At 35.6% G+C, this 25,218-nt stretch overlaps 1 protein-coding gene across 1 annotated transcript in view; it reads left to right on the top strand.

Annotated features, from left to right (window-relative positions):
• Nucleotides 1-1,046: 1,046 nt before the first annotated feature.
• Nucleotides 1,047-25,218, top strand: part of CYYR1 (cysteine and tyrosine rich 1) — a 94,044-nt gene continuing 69,872 nt past the window's right edge. The window contains exons 1-2 of the mRNA XM_033092339.1: nt 1,047-1,351; nt 6,806-6,908. Coding sequence (XP_032948230.1) covers nt 1,279-1,351; nt 6,806-6,908 — 176 coding nt within the window. The 5' untranslated portion in view covers nt 1,047-1,278. The remainder of the gene's footprint in view (nt 1,352-6,805; nt 6,909-25,218) is intronic.

The raw sequence follows: 25,218 nt of genomic DNA, 5'->3' as shown, positions 1-25,218 counted from the left end.
GAGCGGCATTCTCTATTCTGTTACATTGAGCCTATATAGTCTAGTGTTAATCAAAACTTTCTAAATTATTGTGATATTATAATTTATTTAATATCTGTTGAGTCTTATCCCATTCACTGTCGTTTTTTAATAGATATTCTTACATGTTTATTCTCTATGTAAACTTTAGAAACAGATTGGTTTGAAACAAAATCATGTTGGTATTTTTATTGAGTTCAGTTTAATTCCCAGATTTATAGATTTTGGGAAACTTATCTTTATATTGTTTATTTATTATTTTTAGTCAACAGAAGTCTATTTATTTATTTATGTCTTTTATTCCTTCATGCATATAACTTATAACTTTCTAACTGATTTTTAATTGCGTGAAAGAAAACTATTGTTTTTTAGTTACTCAACTCTAGTTAAGAGCTCTATAGTTGATTCTCTTTGATTTTCCATGTATACATGAATATCATTTACAAATAATTTTTCCTCCAATTTTTATAATTTTTTTTCTTACTCTTGTCTAACTGTATTGGCCAGTAACTCCATGACAGTGTTAAATAATAGTGATGATAGCTGTTCATTCTTGTTTTGTTTTTTCTGACTTTACTGAAATTTTTTGGGGTGTTTAACAAAGAACAAACTTTTTATCAGCTTTCAGTAAGATGCCCTGTACTGTATCTGCAATTTCCATTTCCCTGGGTTTCGTCACTGGCTTTCTCTGTCCAGTACCTTCCACCCTGAAAATTTCGTCTATTTGTTTACAGATAAAAAAAAAAAGTAAGGTTCTTCTTCATCTATTGCTTCAAAACGGGGGGAGAAAAGAGTGAAGGGCAAGGTGAAAAAGCAGCTTGCTAAACTCCACAGCAAAAGGTTAGGAAAAGTTCCTTCAGGAGAGGGACATGCTCCCAGAGATAGATGGAAAAACTGCAGCGTGGGGAGGAGTCGGGGCCACCCCACCCCCAGCCCACGTCGGTGCCACCGGCAGAGATGAAATGTGAGCCCCGCGGTGGCCCAGGACTCAGGAACTGCCGCTTCATCCGCTGCACGAGCGCCACCGAGAGAGACAAAGAGACGTGGGCACCAGCACTGCCCTGCTCGGCCGCCGGGGCTCCCGTCGCAGCTTCCGGGGCAATGGCCTGGTCCCCGCGCGACCCCCCTCTCGGGAGCGCAGCTCTCTCCATCTGACCGCCTCCATCCCCTTCCCGTTCCGGGCTCTCCCTTCCCTCGCAGCCCTGGCTCCAGTCTCTCTGTCCATCTGTCCTGGTGCGCAACCTCGGGCCACCGGCTTGGATGGATGCGCGGAAGCTGCCCGTGCGTCCAGGGGTCTTGCTTTCGAAGTTGGTCCTGTTCTTCGCCTACGCAGGTCAGTGACATTGGACGGCGGGAGAAGGAAAAAGGCTTGGGGCTGCATTTGGGTCACATCCCGGACGCTGCGGTTTGGGCGGGACTCACGGGCACCTTTGTGGCAGCGCACAGATCGTGTGGTCCCGGCGGGGCAAGGAACCCTCGGCTCGATCTCCACGCGGTTTTGTTCTGTTCCTCTCCTTTCACGTTTCCTTTTTTCCTCTTTTCTTTTCCTTTCTCTCTCTCCGCAAAGCAACGTGGAAACCTCAATCGCACATTTAGGGAATTAGCGTAAAATTTATCCAACCGTATCCACGACTCAGGAATCGGGGCGAGAGGGCGAAAGCTAAGGAGTGTGAGGAAAGCGTTTTCACAAAACACCTGAAGTTCAGAGGTATCGATGAAGTTTTCAAATAAACTAATGGGGGTAACTTTTCCATTTCAGTGTAGGCTACTTACTGCCCTCCATCCCCACATTCTGAATATTCCGGTTGTTCCCGTTGGGAAATCAAAAGCCTTAGACCTTTGTTTTTATTTTCTAGAAGATGATTCTCAAGTGTGGTAGACTGGGCAATGGGATGCTTTGAGGTCAAACGTAAGGTTTTTGAGGGGCACAAATTCACCCAGAGGCTATCCGTTCTTTGATTTAGTTAAGCACATGTTTATAGGTGCATGGCATCTCATTTCCTTTCTCCTAATCACTCTTAGTGAGAATTGCTAATAACTGATGGAGCAAAGCGGTTTTCTAGTCTTGTACTTAATGTGGAGCCAAATGACGTGGCCTCCCATTGATTACTCACTTATAAAGTTAACTATACGTGTGGTTTTGCATCTGTTTCTTATTCACAAAACAAGCTAAAAAGCAAAGTACTTTGCAAAATGTTTTCATGTCTCTAATTTCATGTAACAAAAACTATTGGTTGGTACCCGTGACCTTTCAATGCTAAATTTATGTATAGTACTGTGATTTACCTTGTCATATTTGTAAAGATACTACAACTGAAGTGAAGACCTTCCTCAACATTGTTATCTGAACAGCGAAAGAACTGTTTCTCTTTCATCCTTGCCAGAAATGAGTCCCAATAACTTCTATAGAAATTTTCAATCTGTTTATTAAAATGCAAACTAGTTGTTTCTATAAGTTATTTTAAAGATATTGTATCATAGGGAAAATGCTGACGTTCAAATGCAGAAATTCATAAAAGTGGGAAAAGTACTTCCTATTTAATGAGGAGAATCCACATTCTGATCTGTTTATACTTATTCCTTTTACTTAAATCATACAAGGTTTTCAGCAGTTGAGGGACAAACAGTATCGACTGCATTACTATTAGTTTTATATTAAAATATCTATAATAGTCTGTTTGAAGCAATGGTAATTCTTTCCACCTCCTCTGTTTATCAAAAGAATACAAAAATAAGAAAATAGAACACAGCAAATAAAACTTTAAGGCCCTTACTTGCCCTTACTCAACCACACCATCGCACAACTTTTTCTTATTCTTTCGTCTGTTTTATCCCTGATGGTAAACAGAAAGTTTCTAATTTGCACACTTTTCCTAACCTTCCTCTTCATCCTCTAGTGCTAGGTACACAACCTCCCAGGGTTCAGGAAACCCACAAGGTTGGCCAGTGGCAAAGTTGGTTAGTTTATAAGTGTCCTCTCAATTCATTTCTTCTCTTTTTCCGCATCCCTCCTTGGTAAACTACAAAGTATGTCATCTCAAGCCAAAAATACTAGGCTGACCAATTGTCTTTGATAAGAAACTTACTGCCTCTGATAAGAAATGTTTATCCAATGTGCTCTTTGGCATTAATTCCTGAACTCTATTTCAGAGGCCTTTTCATGCTCGCCATACTTATTCAACTAATATTTGCCAAGAGCGATATGGCGAGTGACATATAGAACAAAGGCCATCCTCTACGTCTTATCTAGGAGATAAAGTAGGCCCATTACTCACTCTATGTATAAAAGACTGTGTGGTAGGAGAGGTACAATCATGTGCCATAGGACCTTATTGCTAGCTTAGGAATGTAAGATGATGGCTGTTTGCTCAGAGACTTACCAAACACCTGGCCCGTAAATGGTGCTCAGTAAATATTTGCTCAGAAAAATTGAATTTGAGAAAGGCTTTTAAACTCGACCTTTGCAGGACATAGGAGATGGAATAGGACATAGTGTGAATAAAGGCAAAACCCAGGAGATGTCATGTATGAAAATAGATCATTCAGTTTGGTCGGAACTAAGAGATACAGTTGGAAAGGAGGATTGGGGTGAGATGCAGAAATCCTCTGCAGAAATAAGAATAGTTTAGACACCCTGGGACAAAAACCTAAGTAGATGCACTGTCCATAACCTGAATTATTTTTCCCAAAGCAAGTGCATTGGATTCTTATTCCCTTTGTTAAGGAAATAAGAGCAAGGTTTCTATACCTGAAGCATCATATTGAGGAGTCACTTTGGGAAAGAGACTCAAGGAAGTGTTTATATTATTATCCACTCCCACTGTAGGCCACAAAGACAGGATTTGGCCAAGGTTCTGCCTTCCTGGCCTCACCACTGACTTCTGTCCCCTCCCTTTCCTTCCCCTCTTATCCTTAGCTTACAAGAAGCATTTGTGAGCCAAGTGCTCGGAGCCAGCTGCTCTTTTCCTGTACTACATACTCCTTGTGGTGGGGTCGGGGGCGGCAGGCTTCCTCCAGATCATGCCTTTAATTCAAGTCATCGAAGAAAATCTGAACAGGCTAATTGTCAAGGATATTAACTTGAATATTACAAGTAATATTATTGAAGTAATATTACTGAAAATAGTTGGAACGTTCCACTCTTTTACAAGGGGAAAAACGCTCCTGTATCATCCAACCTTTGATCTTCATAGAATTATACTCAAAGAAACTGGAGAAAGCAACTACAACATCAAAATAAGCTTTGAGGTGTGGTTGAAACCTCAGTTTGTAAATGTGATTGTGGATCTATTTGCCGTGCTATTAAATCTGCCTTTTTCAGTCTTTTAATTCTGGGAAGTAGACAAGAGCACTGGAAAATGCCATAAAAATAATGAACAATGTGTGACACAATCTCTAGATGTTTGCTGCAGGTAAAATCCAGCTTCTTGGCTACAAGATATTGGGCTTGGTTTCCTGTAACATTGGCTCAAAATATTTTGATAACACCATGTCCTTATAATAATAGTAATGAGAGTACAATAGTAGTAATTGAATCTTTGATATTCATGGAGCCCTTAATAAGATATCACTGTTGAAACATCCAAATTAACTTATTTTCTAAGAAAATATACTCTCATACTTAGGCAAGTTCTTTTGATGATTATGGAATCATCTGTGATCTAAAACCATAGTATCTACAGTTACATTAAGATTCCATTTGAGGAATCTTTTATTTTATTTTAAATTAAAACATTCATCACACTTTTCTAGTCATGAAAAACAGAGTGGTTAAAGTATTCAAAAATTGAAATACAATGGCCATTGCATTGTGACCACTTTTAAAAGAAGCTTATTACCAAATAATTAGGAAAAATGGTAACTACACTATTGCTTATTTGTAAGTTAGCCCAGTTCATTACTTCTTTTAATAAATATTTTTGAGCTTCTATTTTGTGCCAGGTACCGTTGAACCATCAAAAAACTTTCTCCATGTACTCTTCCCACCAACTTTTATGCACTTTAATCTTTGGATGTTTTGGCCTCCCACTCAAGATATATTTACTTTAAAATAAACTTTGTACATATTTCTAACAACAACAACAAAAAAAGATATTATTATCCTGGGCATCATTTTAAAGGTATCTCATTGCCTACATACACACTGGTTGTCTTTCCTGCTTCCACAGAATAAGTGGGGACATCAGCTCCCCCACTATCTGAATGGCTTTTAATGGCATTTAAGAGCATGAGGCTAACATCCCCGCTAAGTGCTTGAGATAACTGACGACTTTAAATATTTGAATTAATTAAATAGTACAAAAACTGAAAGCTATAGACATTCACTGGGAAAATGATAAAATAAATAGCCTGAGAAAGTGTTATGTACTCTGCAAAAAGCGTACACTGTCAATAAATCATTAGATTGTATTTCTGTCATCAAAATTTACAAGTAAATTTAAGTCAAGTTACTGCAGCTTACAAAGGTAATTATTTCCCCCTCTCATTTCTTCTTACCACATCCCAGAAGAAAACATTAAGGTTTGTTAATTAATGAGGTAGAAATAAAATTGAGGGAAAGAAAATATGGACTTGTACAAAGGCCGTGCATTATTGATAAAGGTGAATGAATTTTGCTACCTTTTGATCACATCCTTTATAAAAAGTAGTCTTGGCAGGGAGGTGATTTAAAAGCAAAATCTAAATTTTCCTTTCTAGATAAATCAGTTGCATGCACATGTAGATAAATATAACATCTTGTACTTTTGTTATTACTTTAGGGAGAAAACCAAAATCTTATATAATTTAGGTAATAGTTGACATTACCTTCAGAAATTGAGTTGGAAAGACTTATTTTGTGATTCTTCAACATGTAACTTAAATTATTAGACTATACTTAATATTTTCGTAATCGTGTACCTGAAACTCACATATCTATTATAATTTATACCACGGATTGGAACTAAACGGTAACCTTAACTTGTTAAACATTAGTTATTTGGGTGGAATAAAGAATTTTTAAAAGCCAGGGTAATTTTTATTCAGCATTTTTGGTATAATTTTCCTTGCCAAAGACATATGAAAAAAAAGATAATAATTTGGTTTCGTTAGCTCCAATGTATCCTTTTTTAATCAGAAAATAACTTCCCCCCTTTACATAGTGCTATTTCATAGCTTATTGATTCTTAAATCTGACAGTAAATAAATTCTTAATTATTCATAAGTTAATTATCTAGGGGAACTTCTTATCGTCCAATCCAAATGGATTGACAAAATATGCAGATTCATTTGTGTTACCATATGAAGGCAAACTGATTATCAAGGTAAAAAATGGTAGAGGAAGAAAAGCCTATAATGCATTGTCCTGAAAAATACACATTTTTAAAAATTATCTCCAGTTGACATTATTCATGTCAATAACACTTTCCATTAAGTAAAGTTAATTGAGAGTAAAATCCAAAGACTTTATCATTTACAAATTATTATAAGAACTCAGTTGACAAACTGAATGACTGATTTATTGGATCATTCATTCCTGCCTTCATTGTCCGTTCAACTCTAACTATTAAGTATGGTGCTTGATGCAGGTGATTCAAAGAATGATCTTTGCCTTTTCTAGCTTTATGTCTAATAGGGAAGGAAGACTAATTTAGATGCTTACAAATGATTTAGATTCTGAGTACGTAAAATGAAAATCTAAATGCACTAACGAGTGGTTGTTGACCAGATAAGGTATGGAATGGAATAATTTTTCATGAAGTTGTGATTTCAGGACTGTAATTGGATTTGTGTGTTTTTTATTTTATAGATGATTGCCTTGCTCAGTGTGGCAATGACTGCAGATCTTACTGCTGTGACGGGACCACGCCTTACTGTTGCTCCTACTACGCCTATATTGGGAATATCCTCTCGTGAGTATCAGTCAAATTTGACAACATCAATTCTCTTTCTTTTGCCCAGTTATGTTTTCAAAAAGTACTAAGTTATAGTTCTAGGTAAGAAATTTTAAGAGTGGCTATTGACATAAAATCTATACTTGAGATACTAAATACTCATCACTATCTAGTACGTTATTTGACAAAATGTGCAGATTAATATACAAAATAACTTACCTTTATTAGAAAGAAGTTAAAAGAGATACCCTTTTATTGCTTATATAATAATAACAATGTTTTATTGTTTTATAATAACAATGTTTTCATTAGATCATATTGATAGTATTGATCTTTCTTAACATTGTAAATTATGTTTTTTGTCTGCTTTGTTGAAGGATTTGTAAGTTAGAATTTGTCATTTAATTATGACCAATTTATTTTATCATCCATGTATTTGTCTAACTCATCCAGTAGATATCAGGGAAAAACTACATAAAAAAACACTTGAGATATGAAATGTCAATTTTCTACATGATGCAAATAAAGCAACTTCAGGAAACAAGTGTAGAACCCAAGATAGGCTAGGCATCAGCAATATAAAGTAATACCCAACTACAAAAAGCAATGAGACATACACACTTAGAATGCGTTAAGCATTTCTCCATAGCAAATTAAATATTTATTTTAGAGATGCTTCTGGGCAAAGGGAAATGGAGAAGCAGAAACTGCCTTCAGGGTTGCATGTCTACAAAACGTACAACTCTCTGTTCCTCTCCTCAGACCTCCAAGTGGAAAAATTAAAGGTAGGGAATTAGGAACATAAGACTGTTCTGAGTCAAAAATCACCTGTGGCTTTCAGATAGTGGAAAGAGTCTAGCCTCTGTTCTCCTTAGTTTTTATTTTTCAAGTGAACCTGAGGATGATTTGGGAACTGTCCTGTTGTGGCTTAGCTCATGCCTTAAAGGCTTAAGTGGAACCAGGGATAATTAGGTACGAAAACATGTCCATAGAGACACCTTATAAATCATTCCCCATTTCCTGAGAATAGAAAACCTTGTATGATACAAACGGTCTAGAATCAAAGCTGAGGCTGATGTTAGAGACCATGTCTCTCTGAATAATACCAAAAAGAATCATACTTCAGGATCCTCTTGCAGTCTATTATGACTATGTAAGAAATATCATGCTCTCACAAAGATTGATGAGTGGATCTTAAGCATTCTTTGAAATGCAAATAAACTCTAAATAAAATGTTTGAATTGTTTTGTATGGACGATTTGGTGGAAAAGAAATGAAGTCTTTTCCTTATATTACAGCACAAGGGTCAGAGTGATAGAGGAATTAATCTGCTCAGAATACCTGAACTATAAATACAAAATGATGTTTCACGTTGTATGTCACTTCACACTTTTAATTTAAAATACTTTATGACTAAATTACAATTTTATTTCTAGTGGTTTCCCCATGCCAGATACTGCCAGTCCAGGTAGATGTGTGAGTGGGCCCAGCAGGTGTTATAGAGTGATTCTGTAGTTCTTTGATCCTCTGGCTCCCGACCCAGTTCCCTGGTCACTAATACATCATGGTGTGAGTGGTGCCATTATTTCTCACCTTATAGCTCCCTCCATCCTGGTAAATATATGTACAAGACGTAAAATTACTTATTAATCATAAAACTTTAAAAAATTTAAATTTATAGGTGTGCTTTATATGATTTATATTTCCAATCAGATTCACATTTTTATGGTACGTATTCTAGGTCTTTAACATCACCACTTGGTTAAAGTAAAGAATTAGTTGAGTTGATACATTTATCTGGATTATTAGGGCTGTATACTTGTAATGTTTGAAAAACAAATTATTGTGTTGATTGGGGGAAATAAACACAGATGGTATTATATTTCAGGCAGTTAAAACTGAATTTTCTGTTTAAAATAGAAATCACTAAGTAAATCCATTGGTAAACAATTCTTTGGGGGGAGAAAGGAGGTGGGGTTAACGTGTTTTCCCTACTGGATAAAAAAGAATACATTTTCAGGATTTCCAGTTATTGTTTAAGATTTGAAAAGAGTTCTTAACTCCACCCAAAGCTTTTTTTTTTTGCAAGTTGTGTTGGGGGTTGAGAGAAAAAGAAAATCATTGCAAGAATGCTTATGAAAGTTCTTTCATGCACATATTTTCAAATATTGCTATTTTGGATCTCATAAACTATGCTTCCTCTCTTCCAAGCATCCGGACACATTTTTAGTATAAAGCAATTTTAATCATCTTAACAGAAAATTAAAAGTTTGTGGTTATCAGGCAAGTAATAAGAAAGAAAGCAATAAACACAATAGAATGTTATGTATCCTAAATGAGAAGTTTTATAAATTGGTCATAATTTGGTTTCTATTTTTGTCTGTTTAAAAATAGAAAATATCTTGGCTCAGTTTAAAATGAGCTAAAAAGAGTACAAAATACAATTTGGTTATTCTAGGCTGTTCATAAATGGTAAGGAAGCTACACTTGATCCTGGTGGCTGAGGCCTCTCCTGTCACCTTAAAAATACTCAGAGCAGACATGTTTATCCCTTTATTCTGTTTACTTCAACTCTCCTTTTTGTTTTGCCAAGTGACCATTAAGACTCATTTTTGAAGAGATCACAAGAGCTAACTTTCAATTTACCTTTCAGTTGGAAAGTCTTTTACTTTTTTGATATTTTACCTGAATATGAATTAACTTTGACAAATTCAGATTCTCCTTCTCCCTTCTTTCCTTTACTGCTTAGGAATTTTAAAATGTTCTTGTGTCTCATGAAAAAACTGAAAAAAAAAAAAACCATACTTTTAAAATAGCATATCTACCTTTTTTAATTGAGATATAATTGACATATAACATTATATTAGTTTCAGGTGTATAAGATAATGATTCAATATTTGCATATATTGCAAAATGACCACCATAATAAGTCTATTTAACATATCTATTTAAAATAGCGTATCTATTTTTGATCGTTATGGTCAAAGACGATGACTTCAATGTAGAAAAATAATAGTATCATTTTCCAGAATTTAAGGATCATTTCACTGAAGTCAACATATGCTATGCAATCAATTACTTGTCAATAATTGAGTGCCCATAATCAGGACAGCACTGACCTAGATCCTGGGACCCAAAGAAGAACAAGTGATATACCCTGACCTCTAATATCTTGCAATATAATAAGGAAGAGAATGTAGACAAATAATTCTAATTCAATGATCTATTTTATGAAGTGTTATTGGAGAAAACAGCTAAGTCTGTGTGTGTGTGTGTGTGTGTGTGTGTGTGTGTGCGTGTGTATTTAGAAAGAAATGTTTAGAGAAAGCCTCATTAACATGAAAATTGAACAGAGGTTTGAAGGAAGAGTAGATATTTACATAAATGGACGCTGAGAAAGGGAGGTGCATTGCAGACAGAGAGACTCTTGCTTATAAAGACAAAGATATAAGAAAGGAAATAATCAATTGGAGAAAATCCATGTTGTTCAGTGTTGCTAATGAGGTAGGGATAAATTCTGAATATAACATACAAATAAGTAGGCAAGACAAAAGAAAAGTTTTTACTTTTTCATACTTTCATTGTAGATTACATACATTTATTGGTCGTGCCTAACACAACTGAAACAAAATAATTCAATATTTTCCTGGAAATAAGATAGCTGGTTGGAATAAACATTGAAAACCATTTATGAACCACTTATGACAGTATATGTGACCTTGAAATGTTTTCTACATTTTTGTTCACAAAAATAACTACCCGAAGAGTAGAAGCCTCAATATGTTTGAAAATGAGAATTGGGCCAATTCAAGAAGTAAACAATTTCCCATCAAATTGTTTCAAAAACATTTCATTCAGCCACTGTTCTCCATGGAAGATAAACATATGTGATGAATATGGAAAGGGATATTTCAGTTTTTGCTGTTGATGAAATTGAATTGCCATTCCCTAGAGAAAGGGTCCAGGGTAAAAATATGGTTTGTAGAGAAGTCTTTAGAATCGGTATAATTCAAGGGAAGAGAGGGTGCAGTTGAGTCTAATTATTGTTAGACTTTACTGAAAATGAAGGTAAGCTGCTTTGTGAGAAAGAGAATACCTGTAATAGAACAATATTGAATATGAACCAATAATGACTGGGTTGGACTTAGTGAGCCAGATGACAAGATGTAAGGTTTAATCCTTACTCCAAAATAGATTTTTGCTTTTCCAGTTTGCCTTTGTAAAATGCAGGTCTGTCTAGGGATTCTTCAGAGCTCCATCTGGCCAACACAAAATCCCCACAGGGAAAAACCAAGAGGAAGAACTAATAATGGAAATCCTGGTGGGATTAAGTTTCCTTTCTTCTAAATGAATTGTGAAAGATGTATTGCCCACAGTTTTGCAAAGACAGCTAATAAATATCACAGATGTGATTTTAGAGCCGTGTTACACAGGAAAGCAGAACTGAGTTAAAAGATAAAGCTTTCATATTTTCAAATGGCATTTGAGGTCTGCTTATTAAGTAGCTGAGCATTCTGAATAAAACACATGAGTCTATTCACGTGACAGAAATATAATGCATTTTGAAAGGACTTTGGCATTGGTAAAAAACATCATTTAAATTAATTAAATTTAAATATTCTTAGCACTTAGATACAGAAAAAACACTTCTGAATAGTACATACTAAGCAAATCAAAGTTTGTGGGAGTCTTATTTTTGTTTTAGTAATACACAAAGATAAATAACTAATATGGTGTTAAAATAAATTGAGGTTGATTTAAAATGTAACAAATTATGTTTCATATACAAAGAAAGTCAGTGTTTCTCAGGAGACGTATATTGACATTTTATGGGTTACTTTATTAAGAACAAATATAAATGTGTAGATGTCTAAAACTTTTCTCAGTCAAATCTATATTCTATTCAATCATAATTACCTTTGTAAATTAAGCTTAATTGTCAGAAACATAATTTGTATTTAGGAAGCAATAAATGAAGTTTTTAGAGCAGAGTCTCAGCAATTCATTTGTATAAATATGTACAGAGATATTCTATGTTCTACACCAGGTACTGGGGGATACAGTTATGAATCAAGCATGGTTACTGCCCTTGCATTGCTTATAAGTTGCTAGGGAACACAAAACTATAAATAAATAGTTTAATCTACTGGGGAAAGCACAAAATGCAGTGGAATCAGAGAAGGGAGCTTTTAGACCAACTTTAGGGTTCTGGGAAGACTTCTTGAAAGAGTAATTCTAAGATCAACCTCAAATGTAAAAAGCAGTTGACAAAATTCATCACTCAAAGTTAAAAGAAAACACTTAGCAAACTAGGAATAGAGAAGAAAAGTTTTAACCTAATATCGAAAACAAAAACAAAACCACCCTACTTCAAGCACCATACTTAATGGTCCAATGTTATAACCCTTCTCTTTAAAGACAACTATAAGACAAGTTAGCATCTAGCTCCACTTCTGCTCAGCATCCTACTGTCTCAGTCAGTATAACCAATGAGACACATTAAAAAGAGGTAATAAGAATTGGAAAGGAAGAAACTAAATTATTATTTGCAAATGATATGATTCGGCAATTGTATACTACTCAAACTATAAAAACAAATAAGAGAATTCACCAAGATTGCAGGATATAAGATCAGTGTACAAAAATTAGTGCATTCCTATATATCTGCAACACTTAGAAAATGTAATATGTATGTGTGTACACAAATCTCATTTACAACATCAAAAACTATAAGATACCCAGTGAGAAATCCAATAATAATATATGCATGTCATTTATGGAGCAATATAATTACCTAAAAATTTCAAGGAATGAAAGAGAAAACTAAAGAAATTAAAAGATACACCGTATTGTAGGAATACTGTAAGGATGTCAACATTGGGATATGCGGATTCTTTTCTGAACTATATTCAAATTCAATGAAATTCTAATCAAAACCTACAGGACCATTTTTTTGTTGAGTTTGCCATACTGAGATTAAAATTTGAGTGGGACAGTAAATGATATAGAAAAAAGAAGACAGTTATGAAAAAGAACAAAGTGCTAAGAGTTTGTTCTAATAATCTTAGAGACACTAAGATTATTGCAAAGTTGTAGAACATAAATTGTGTGATATTAACAGATAAACTGATAGAATATAGAGCTTAGAAATTAACTCTTGTATATATGGGAACTTAGGTAACAGAGATGGCGTTTCAAACTAGTGAAGATGGATGGATTACTTAATAAATGACGCTGAGACAATTAGTTAAACTCATAGATAAACATTAAACTATGTCATTCCATCACATTATACCCCAAAATCTACTCCAGTTGGACTAATTACATAAGTGCAAGAAGCAAACACAACTTTTTAAAGGGGAGAGAATGGCATTATGGTATCAGGAAAGGAAACATTTCTAAAATAAAAGATAAAAAGCTGAAACAATAAAACCACTAAAACAACTGTAAAACCAATAAAACTAAAACCACTGAACTGTTTATTTTAAAATGGCGAAATGTATGATAGGAGAATTATATCTCAATGAAATTTTTTAAATATATAAAGCAACCGAATTCTACAGATAAAGTGTAAGGCAGATATCCCACTTGAAAAAGACATTTGTAATTATAAATACCTATATAGTTGTAATTTATATAATTCATAGAAGATCAGTATCTAGAATGCCTTAACAGGAAAATGCACATTGTATGGGCAGAAAAAAAAAAGTGATAGAGCAGAAACCTGGAAGGACAGTGAAGGTTTGGAAGTCACTCCACCTGGCTCGCTAAAGCAGGGAAATGCAATACCATCTCACAGCCATCAGACTGGCAATGCTCTGTAAATCTCATAGCACCAAGCAGTGTGCCAAGGTGAAGGGGAGCTCACACTGCTGGTGGGAGAACATACAGTTAGAAACACTTGGAGAGCAATTTGACTACGTGCAATAAAGACGAAGACGGGCGTACTTGAGGACTTAGCAGTACCTCTTCTGTATACATTCCCTAGAAAATTCTCAAGTAGGCAGGAAACATTTGTAATGTTGGCTGACATATTATTTAAAATAGCAAAACATTGGAGGCAACTTAAATTTCCATCAGAGGAAAATGGATAAAGTACATTCATACAATGGAATGAGATACCACAATTAAAATAAATCAGTGCATAGTCATGTCTCATTCTAGTAAATCTCAAAATTGGTAATGCTGTGTGGAAAAGCACTAACAAAGAATGTGCCAAACATGGTAGTATTGGTGCAAAGTTGAAAACATACAGTAAATAATTCTGTGTATTACTTGGGGAAACAAGCACACGTGGGAAATGTGTAAATGTTTGAGGGAGAGAAGGGTACACATGAATTTCAGGATTGCCTGGGATTGAGGGGTTTCCTAGGATTCGTGTGGGTTTTCCAACACCACCAAGCAATTACCTCAGTTTTGACACTATCTGTGTGGAGACAACATCAGATCCCACAGCTTAAGGACTCAGTTCTACAAGACTGCTCCCTGCCTCCCACTTCAGCCACCAATTCCAAGTCCAGGTTGTCACCTGTGCTTCTGACTGACAGGCTATCGATTGGAGGTTCAAATGACTCCCTCCTTGGGGTCAATTAATTTGCTAGAGCAGCTCACAGAACCCAGAGATATATTTTATTTACTAGATACTGGTTTATTATTATAATATAAAAGGATATAACTCAGGAACAACCAAATGGAAGAGATGTGTAGGGCAAAGTATGGGAAAAGGGTGCGTAGCTTCCGTGCCCTCTCCAGCTGCCTTACTCCCCACTCATCTCCACATGTTCACCAATCTGAGAGCTCTCCGAACCCTATAGTCCTTTTGGGTTTTTATGGAGGCTCTATCACATAGGCATGATTGATTAAATTATTGCCCATTGATGATTGAACTCAATTTCCAGCCCTTCTCACTTCCCCTGAGGTCTAGAGTGGAACTGAAAGTTCCAACTCTCTAATCATAGGGTTGGTTTCCCTAGCAACCAGCCTCTATCCTTAGGTACTTTCCAAAGTCACCTCATTAACATAAACTGAGGAGTTTGTTATGAATATCAAGGCGTTTTTATTGCTCTTGTCACTGAGGAAATTCCAGAGGTCTTAGGAGCTCTGTGTCAGACACAGGGACAAAGATCAAATATATATTTCTTGTTATAACTATCACAATACCTTGTTAACATGCAGATTCTGATTCGGTAGGTAGGTCTGGGGTAGGACTTGAGATTCTGCATTTTTAACAAACTCCCAAGTGATACTGCTATTGCCCATCCTCCAAGCACAGTGGGGTAGAGAGGGCTGGCATTATTTAACAATGTCCTGTACAACAGGATGACACGATAGAAGAGATTAGGATGTGAGGACTGATGGGATGTAGGGCAAGAGATTAGGGCTAAAAAGAGGAACCAGTCCAAAAATAACTGAACTTTCTTCTTTGGATGATTGGGTGGATTGTGTTCTGGGAACGCAAAGGGGATATTCAAGAAAGTTCAGAGAAGGGAATGGATTTCATTTTCAATGTGTTGAGTGGCATGAACAGGGGTGAGAGGTGGTAATAGGCTTATAGGCCAAATTTCCTGCGCCTTCGGTGGGTGGAATGCCTAGAGGTGCTGGTTGAAAATGTGTGGGAATGAATGAGACTGTGAAGAGAGGTGTGAGAAGGAGAACAGCACACTATTGATGGAGCCTCAAGGAGATCAGGCATACACTGTGATTTTTTCCCCCCTCTACACTCGATCAGTTTCCTGAACAGTGTTTTACACCAATTTTAGCCTCCCTTGAAGTGTCCTCCCATCCGTTCAAAATGTTTTCACCCTTCTGAAAATGGATCCGCCCTGCCCTAATCATCCTGAAAACACCTCCCGTGGCTGTAAGGACAGCAAATGCCTTTCTTTTCTTCTATGTGCATCTTGGGTTTTTATATTACGTAAAAGACAGGATTCATGGCATTTCGGCTTGTTCTGAATTGCATATGGTGTGAGAACCCAGCCATTGATGTGGGGATCCATCTTCATTTATTCTGATTGTGACCAAATCAAATAAACTCATATCTAGTTATATATTCCATGTTTTAAGGGCTACCTTAATTACATAGAAATCAGAGTTGAGTATTATAAGAAAAAGTGTGTTTCTTGATGGCAGGGATTATTAGAGTGAAGGGAACTACGGCTTACTTGATGTCTTTTTTAGTCCCAGATGCTTAAAATATATTAGTTTATTAATCTTCGGAATAGACCTCATCACCTAGGTAACGTTGTTCCAGTCTGTACAGATCAACACGATGAGGCTCAGTTGAGTAACATGTCGAAATTCACACAGCTGCTACATAACAAGCTGGCATGTAAAACTACATGTGCTGGACCTCTTCCTGCTACTCTCCACTGGCTCTTGAAATCCTGAAGTTTTGGGGATGGGGTGATGGAAACTATTCATGGCTAGAAGACCTTATGAAGTCGTTAACACCGTATTTTGGGGGGAGCCTTTTCTTACCCTCAATATCTGGATTAAATTCTCTTCTATTGCTGCCATAACATTATCTACCCTGTTATTATTTATCACTTCATTCAAGTTCCTGAATTATCTGTCTGCCCTTCCACACTCTAGACCCCGAGGGAGAAAGAAGGCAATTTGACCGCTAATCATTGAAGGTAGAGGGCCTAACCAACTCCTCTGTTTAAACATGAAAAACCTGACATTTTGTATGTTCTAAATAAATACGTATCATCTGGATACATACTTGCTCAGAAAAGTCAAATCATAATTTGAGTATGTTATTGATTTCAGAGAATTAATTTTCTTGGAATATGAATCAGGCATCACTACAAAGTAAAATAAGTGATTTCTATGGATTCAGTCATCTCCTTCTAGACACACTGTGTATGATGACAAATTATAATCAGATAACATTAGAATGCAAGTGGCAATTTGATTATAATGATTTAACCTCTTGTCATATTTCATTGACAGAGCACATATTTGAATGTGCTCTACCCATGAGGACATATGACCTGCCAGCCTATGACTATTAAGGCAACAGGCTGCTATACAACTCTATTTAGTTGCATAATTTGGGGAGATAAAATATTTTACTGATACTATTGAAAAGGGAAGAATTATGCACACACAGTAATTTTTATTCTATTACATCGGAAGAATTCGGGTGGGTAACTGCAGGCCACAACACAGTTATCTTCCAGCTGTCTCCCAACTGCAAAATGTTAGGGTGAACACACCCATAATGAATGACAATTTCAGTGGGTGATGATAACCTCATAAAGTGTAATAAGATTCCATCTGAAAGTGCCATGAGTGAAAGCCTTGCCTATTTCACCCCAGTAACTCAGAGACAAACAAGAGTTTGTAATGTCGATATTCATTGTTACAGAAAGAGAAAGAAGAAAGATCTTACAGGTAACAAGAAGAATGCTTTTTTTATGCCTTTGCACAAATCTGACAAAAAGAGAAAAACATGACAAATCGCTTCAAACATACCCTGTAGGAAGTCACACTGTCAAAAAGGGGGGCAGAACTATATCTCTCCATGCTGCATTTTACAAACAATAAGTGCTACCTGTGGTTGCAAATAACCAACTGTACAATGTTGATACAACATTTTTCCTCTACACACACCAGGCATCATACAAAACCAGTCTCCAAAATATTACACAGAGGGAAATGGTTGAATTTAAATTTATCAAACAAATGGTAAAAACTCGACTTTGCAGTTGCAATCTCAAGTAATACCCATACTTTACATTAAGTAAATAAGCCTTTTTTGCACTTTGCCAAGTAGAATTAAACAGGAAACAATTATTTGTGAGTCTATTCTTAGTAGTAGTTTCCGTAATAGTAGGTTATAGAAGAAAGACCATGTGTGTTTGGATTCACAAAAATTATAAGTTCCTCTTCTTTTATGCTGTGATAAACTTTATTCTCCTGATATCATGGAGCCTCTGTTTATTAATTTATAAAAAGGGAACAGCAGTAACAATTTCTCTCTCTCAGAATTAGGATGAAGGAAATATTTGTGCATAAAAGCACTTAGAAAGGCTTTGGAAATTCTTCCTGTCATTAATGAAAACACTGGGTCATGAAAATATCTGCAGTTTGGGAAAAGAGGAAAGAGATGGGGAGCAACATGAATTCTCAAGGTCATTTGGAAAGCCCATAACTGACCAGCAGAGTGTCACTTTGTGTGTGAGGCTCTCTCCCTGGTCTTCCAGGCCCAAACATGGGCATGTCTCCTCATGAGAGCACTTTCAGCCTTGAGTGAAATAAACGGCCTACTTAATCAAATGTGATTGCAGCCTGATAACTGCAAAGGCAGCTAATTAAGTACTGTGTCCTGCTGCCCAGCAGTTGCTAAAAGCATAATACGGCCCCGAAAGTCATGTGCATTAAGTAGACAAATCTGCCATATTGCCCTAGGCTGACCTGTGAGTTAGAGAAGCTGACTTAAAAATGGGGTAAACAAGTCTCAACAAAAATGTTTAAATGTGATTTATGAAACAATCACACATGTAATACCAAAAATCAGGTGACAGTGATTTGCTGTACAAAAAGATTCATTATAGAGTTCCAATTAATTCACTATTCAAAATTTATTTTATTCACAACTTTTCAGAAGTGTACACTGTGCATATGGCTGGTTCATCTCTATTGATGACATGTTAATAATCAACACACAAAGCAGTGGCCTAATGGTTAGCCATTTCAGCAGAGTGATCACAGTACTCTATAGATTTGAGCATGCTTTTGCATGTAAAAGTTTAGAATTGCCCTGATTAGGCTTTAAAAAAAAAAAAATGTGTGACTCAGCAGTTCCCTCAATATGTCAAGTGCTTATAAGACTTATAAGAATACAAAGGACAATGACTTGCCTCTGATAATATTGTATACAACCTATATTTCCAATAATTGCCAGATTGAAAGTATTTTCAGTGATAGCAAATAAACGCCAGATGGCATGCTGAATGAAACGTCATTGACCATGGCAAGGATCAGCTGAGGTCTATCAATTCTAAAATGAGTTTCTTTTGACTCAGCTTGTTGGCTTTAAACATCCAGCTTATTGTACACGCCCTATATTTTGCATAGTGTTTGCAGTAAACTCATTTTTCTCTCATGACCTTTTGTTGGAACGATTGGCTCCAGTTTGGGGTAAGATTGAGAAAGCTCACTCCACTGTCTGCCTCCCACTGAATGCAGCTGTAGAATGTGGATAGAACACATGAAGCTATTTCAGGTATATAGGAAGCACATAGTAGCAAGCAGGTTGGGGAATAAGACTGAAATTTTAAGTACTGCCTACCTAGCCATGAGTTTATCAGTTTCATGTTTCCTCTATTTACTCCCTCTGGACTAAACATAGCCCCAAACACATAAATAGGCTCAGGACATGGACAGAGAGAGATACAGGAGAAGCTCTCTACTTCTGGCCAAATAAGCAAGGGCTCTTCAAGCTCAAAGACAGTGGGGGAACTACCCTCACATATTTGTTCTCTTGGGCAGCTCCCAAGTAATCTTTTGGTTGCAGCAGCAGTGGCAGTGACAATGACAGCCACAGCACCTGACAGGAACCTAAAACTCTGAGAACAGGGAGTTCTCAGATCAGAATGATGTAATACCAGGAAGATGAGGTGAACTTTTTTCTGCCCTTGTCTTCCCATTGTTCAACACTGAATATGAACACAAAGAGAAGAGTAAATAAAGCCCATCTTTCTGACCAGAGAACCAAAAAGTGTTGCCCCCAGGGATCCAGAAAGTACTAGGGAGATCACCAAGGTAGAGGAACTCAAGAAAGTGACCCCAAAAGTTGCTTGTGAACTCCTGGACTCATCTGAAGTTGCACAGGCATGGACCTGACCCTAAATAGTATACCATAGACCTGGACAACTGAATATAGGTCCCAAATTGGCACTTGTGTATTGTACACACAGGACAGATCTAAACCTGACTGCAAAGGCTTTGAAATGAAACTTACATTGAAACCATAACCCACAGAAGTCTGATTGGAACTTATGGTCTAAATTGAACCTGATTGAATGCCTGCTAGAAAATACATATCAAGATTCATCATAACCTTAAACAAAACCCAAAGTCTTACAACATAATATTCAAAAAGTCCAGGACACCATCCAAAATTACCCAGCATACAAACAACAAGGAAATCTCAACTCACAAAGGAAAATATCATTAAGCAACAGAGATGTTGGAATTATTGAACAGAGACTCTAAAGCAGCTATAATGAAAATGACCCAAGGAGTAAGCACAAACACTATTTGAAATTAGTGAAAAGACAGAAATAGATAATATGAGGAACCCAATGGAAATTTCAGAACAATACAATAACAAAGGTTTAAAAAATTCACTGGATGAGCTCCATAGAAGAATAGAGATAACAGAGGAAAGAATATGTGAATTTGGAGACAAAACAGTAGAAATTGTCCAACCTGAAAACAGAAGGAAAAAATATTGAGAAAGAAAGAAGAACAGAGTCTCAGGGACCTTTGGGACAATAACGAAAGGTCTAGCATTCATGTCGTCAGAGTTCCAGAAGAGAGGAGGAAGAGTGTGGTGCAGAAAACTTTCCAAGTTTGGAGAAAGAGAGAAACTACAGATTCAAAGAGCTTAAATCCAAAAAAGGAAAAACTTTAAGAAATCCACCCACAGACACATTATAATCAAACTACTGAAAAGTAAAGAAAAAAGTCTTGAAAACAGCCAAAAAATAAACAACATATTACCTGTTGGAGAGCTATGATTTGAATGATTCCATATTTCTCATCAGAAAACAGGGAGGCCAGAGAAGTGGTACATTGTTTAACTGCTGGAAAAATAAATAAATAAATAAATAAATAAATAAATAAATAGTCAATTCATACTTCTATAACCAGCAAAATTATCTTTCATGAATAAAGGTGAAATATAGACACCCTCAGATTAAGTAAAACTAAGAATATATTTAGCAAGCTGACTTGATCTAAAAGGATTACTAAAAATTCTTCAGAAAGAAGGCAAATGATATCAGAAGGAAATTTGGAATATACGAAAGGAACAGTAATGAAATTGGCATATGTCTTGGTAAATATAATAGACTATTTCCTCCTTCTGAGTTATTTAAAATATGTTAAACTATTTAATGTAAAAACATATAGTATTGTATATTACTATTTTCAATGGATGTAGATATAACATATAACCACAGCATAAAGAGGAAAGGGACCTAGAAGATGGTGTGGTTCTATATTCCAACTAAACTGCTATAAAAGTGATTGTAGATGATGATAAAAAGTTAAGTATGTACTCTGCAATCCTTAGAACATTCACTAAAAAGAAAAACAAAAACAAATAAACCAACAACAAAAAATCCCTACAGTGCAATTTAGTCAAAAGAAGGCAGGAAAGGGGAATTAAAGGAATGCAACAGAGAAAAGAAACACGAAACAAATAATGTGATAGACCTAGATCCAAACATCAATAAATTACATTAATGATCAAAACACACCAACTACAAGAAAGAGAATGGATATTTTTAACTGACAGAAATTCATCCTATTTACGTGAAACTCATTTCACCTACAATGATATAGGTAGGTTAAAAGTATGGGAGGAGGAGGGGAAATCGGGAGATGTTGGTCAAGGGGTACAAAGTTTCAATTACTTAAGATTAATAAGTTCTGGAGATCTAATATACAACAGTGTGACTATAGTTGACACTGAATTACACTATATTGTGTAATTGAAATTTGCTAAGAGTTCAGATCTTAAGTTTTCTCAACACACACACACATACACACACACACACACACACACACGAAAAAGGTAACTAAGTGAGGTGATGGATATAATTACCGTGACTGTGATGATTATTTTACAGTGTATATGTATATCAAATCATCAAATTGTATACCTTATTTTGCCATGTATAATGCACACTTTTTTGCCCACATTTGTGAGGGAAAAATTAGGATGTGCATTATACATCATACATGGGTGGTACTAATTCCGTACCTACATAAATAGTTTTAATTCTTTTATTTACGCTTATGAGTTAAAAGTGTAACTCTAGAAATCAATAACTATGTCCATATGCAAAATAATACCCTGTATGTAATATGATAATCGGTTTTGTTGCACTTATGACAAACTGGCAAACGAAGAGTTCTTGGCCTTCTATGATGCGTAAATATCGTAAATTTGTTACCAGTACATAAAATTTCTTGTACCTTGTATTTGTTATTGTGTTTTGTAATTATCTGTTACATAAAATTTCTTATACCATAATATTTAAAAAAATAAAAGCTAAAATTCCTTTATAATACAAAAACAAGTACCTAAATGTAAACAAATAAAAATTTGAATTAAAAAATTAAAATGAAAGATTATTTTCCCTGAAAGTTTGGGCTTAAAATGTGGGTGTGCATTATACACGGCAAAATACGGTATATAATTTTAATTGTCAATTATGCCTTAATAAAGCTGGGAAAAATAAATAAGCTATCAAGCCATGAAAAGAAGAAAAAAAAAGTAAAAGGAGGGAAAAAGATATGCCATGCAAACCTTAACCAAAAGAAAACTAGAGTTGGATACATTAATCTAAGACAAAGTCCAGAGCAGAGACTATCACCAGAGATAAAAAGTGATATCACATAATGAAAAAAGGGTCAACCAAGAAGATATAACAATTAAAAGAAGAAATTTAAAATTTTGACATTTGGTTTTTATAAACAGCAAATAAGAAACTAATTTTGTTTGTTGAAACTCACCTTACAAAGGAAAAAGAACAATAACACGTTGACTTATGTACAAGGCTAAATGAAATTATTTGCATTTTCACTTTCTTCATTTTAAATTATGAGTTATATCACTTAATACAGATAATACAGTGGAAGCTTAGATTTACTCTATTCCAATATGAAACCAATCTAAAACTTGACTATGCCTGGCATTTTTATGTGTAAACATCTCCTCTAGGAAAAGAGATTTTGAAGAGATGGCCCACACATGTACTTTTTTGTAGTGCACCAAAAACCCATTGCAGTAACGGTAGAAACATTAATTTCACAGAGTGGATGGAGAGTGTGTTCTGTAGGTGGTATAGAATAAAGACAAAAACACAAGCACCAGAAATTGAGTGTCGATAATTAAATGCTGTGATAAAAATGACTAAAATAATTAATTTCAACTTAGGTTTAAAAGATACATTGCTTCATAAAAGGTGGAAGAGAATTTTTGGGGGGGAATGAGTGTAATATTAAAAGTAAGACTCTTTAATCACTAGCAGGCTTTCCCAACTATATTCATACATTTTTAAAAATTCATTAAACTTTTTAAAAGAATGATCCTGGATTTTTTCTTTTAATCTAAATATTGATGAGAAGAGAAAGCTCACACAGAACTGCAAGACCGAAAAATGCATTCTTTTCAAGAATGAAATTAGTTCATAAGAAAGTAGTTCATGAGGGAGAAGAGCTTATCCTAAAATGATTTATCCAAAGCCAGTAAAATCTATCCTACTTTTCAGATTATGCTATTAGGATGACTAACCCTCAGGTGTTTCAATTAATCGATGATCTGATTTAAAGATCTACAAAATCTTATAGGGTGTTTTCCCCCCCTGTATCACATCATTTGTTTCAAATAACACTTTTAAGCTTATATTGGCATAGAAAAAGCAAAACATATTTATTCATTTTTAAAATAACATTGAAGCTTTTAAAGATCTTGTGATTGTAAATACTAGACATTAATTATGTCTATTCAGTAGAAAATAAGTAGAGATTTCACAGCATTCACATTAGTTTAAATTAGAGGTTCCTAAACTTGAGTATCCATGAGAACCCCTGGGAGTACATGCTAAAAATGTATTTTCTCACTACCTAATCTGGAAATTCAGGTTCAGTAGGTCCACAATGGGGGCATGAAACCTATATTTTTGTTAACCACTTCCCACTAGAAGATTCTGGAACAAATGGCCCTTGGACCACACTAATCTACATAAGCCATACCAAAAATCATTTCATTTTGAAGTCCGATTATCCTGCTTAGTTATCAAATTAAGAAACATAAACTGTCATTTCATGAACTATAACTTCTTTACGCTTACATAGACTTATATAAAGGTTTATTTTAAATTACTATGGTAAATATATTCTGGAGTATTGAAAATAAAATGCCATGAAGGTTTATTTACATTTGGTCAAAGTAATTGGATAGAGTTCTTAGTATTACTTGAGAACCGATGAGTTCTCTGTCAGTTCATGAGCAGTCAAACTTACAAAGCTTTTACGTCTCCCAAAAATTGGTTTGTAAAATGGTGATGACATAAAATCTGTCCCATAGGTGGCTACAAGGAATAAACTAGTTAATACTTATGAACAAATTAGAACAGCAGGTGGTTCTCAGTAATTATTAGCTAACATTTATTCTTCAATGTATGCTTCCGTTATATTAATTATCTCATACACGATGGCTAACTCAGGAAATGGTATTCATATAATAAGAAAGTTGTGTTGGTTTACACATGACTTTTCCTTGGCAAAGGGAGTCAAAAAAAAAAGTGGGAATAGAAATACAGTCTTCAGCCAGACAGAACAAAACCCTTCGCTTAAATGCTGCACAGGCTGGACCCCTACTTGCTCTATTTTAAGAAAAATAAAAGTGTGCTCACGCCCAGGGCTCCCTAACCACAAAAATGCACCTCAGCCTTATTCAGGTCTTGACCCCTGGCAGATTGCACTTTCATCTGCATTGTCTCAGTGCTGGGAAGCTGGCATTTCCAGTAGATTGTTTTTGTGCCTTTTTAATATTCTCTGAAGCAGGCTCCGGCCACAGGGAGCTTCCGTTTCGAACTGGGCCTGTTTTTTCCTGAGTAGCCATTATTGCTGCTCCAGTACTCCAAACCCAGTAGAATCTATTGCAGCGTCAGTGAAGCTTTCTCGTGAGGGTCTTATTTTGCATGTACCTCTTCATTGCATCTAAGAGAGTGCATTCACATGGTCATGCATTTTTGTAACACAAAGTAAGATATTTGGACTGTCTCTTTTAGGACCACAGTTTCTTTACACTTCAATTTCTTCTCCCTCCGGGGCTTTGGAATGGCTGCAGTATTTTAGGGATCCAGCTGGGGGAACTCAAATGTTGGATACACTTAGTCTAACTTTCGTATATATTTATGTGGTTCATAGTCACTTCCATGTATAATTAAGTTATTGCTAGCCATTCAATTATAGGAATGGCTTCCAAAAATGATCTAACAGCCAAAGCAAATTTCCATCCATCATGCTAGAGGAAAGACTACATTATCTTTCTTTTCTCTGTTTGGAAAAAGATATTGCA

Source organism: Rhinolophus ferrumequinum, chromosome 2 (assembly GCF_004115265.2).
Source record: "Rhinolophus ferrumequinum isolate MPI-CBG mRhiFer1 chromosome 2, mRhiFer1_v1.p, whole genome shotgun sequence".
Taxonomy (NCBI): Eukaryota; Metazoa; Chordata; class Mammalia; order Chiroptera; family Rhinolophidae; genus Rhinolophus; species Rhinolophus ferrumequinum.
The sequence above is the reverse complement of the archived record's forward strand: the minus strand, read 5'-3'. Positions and strand labels throughout refer to the sequence as shown.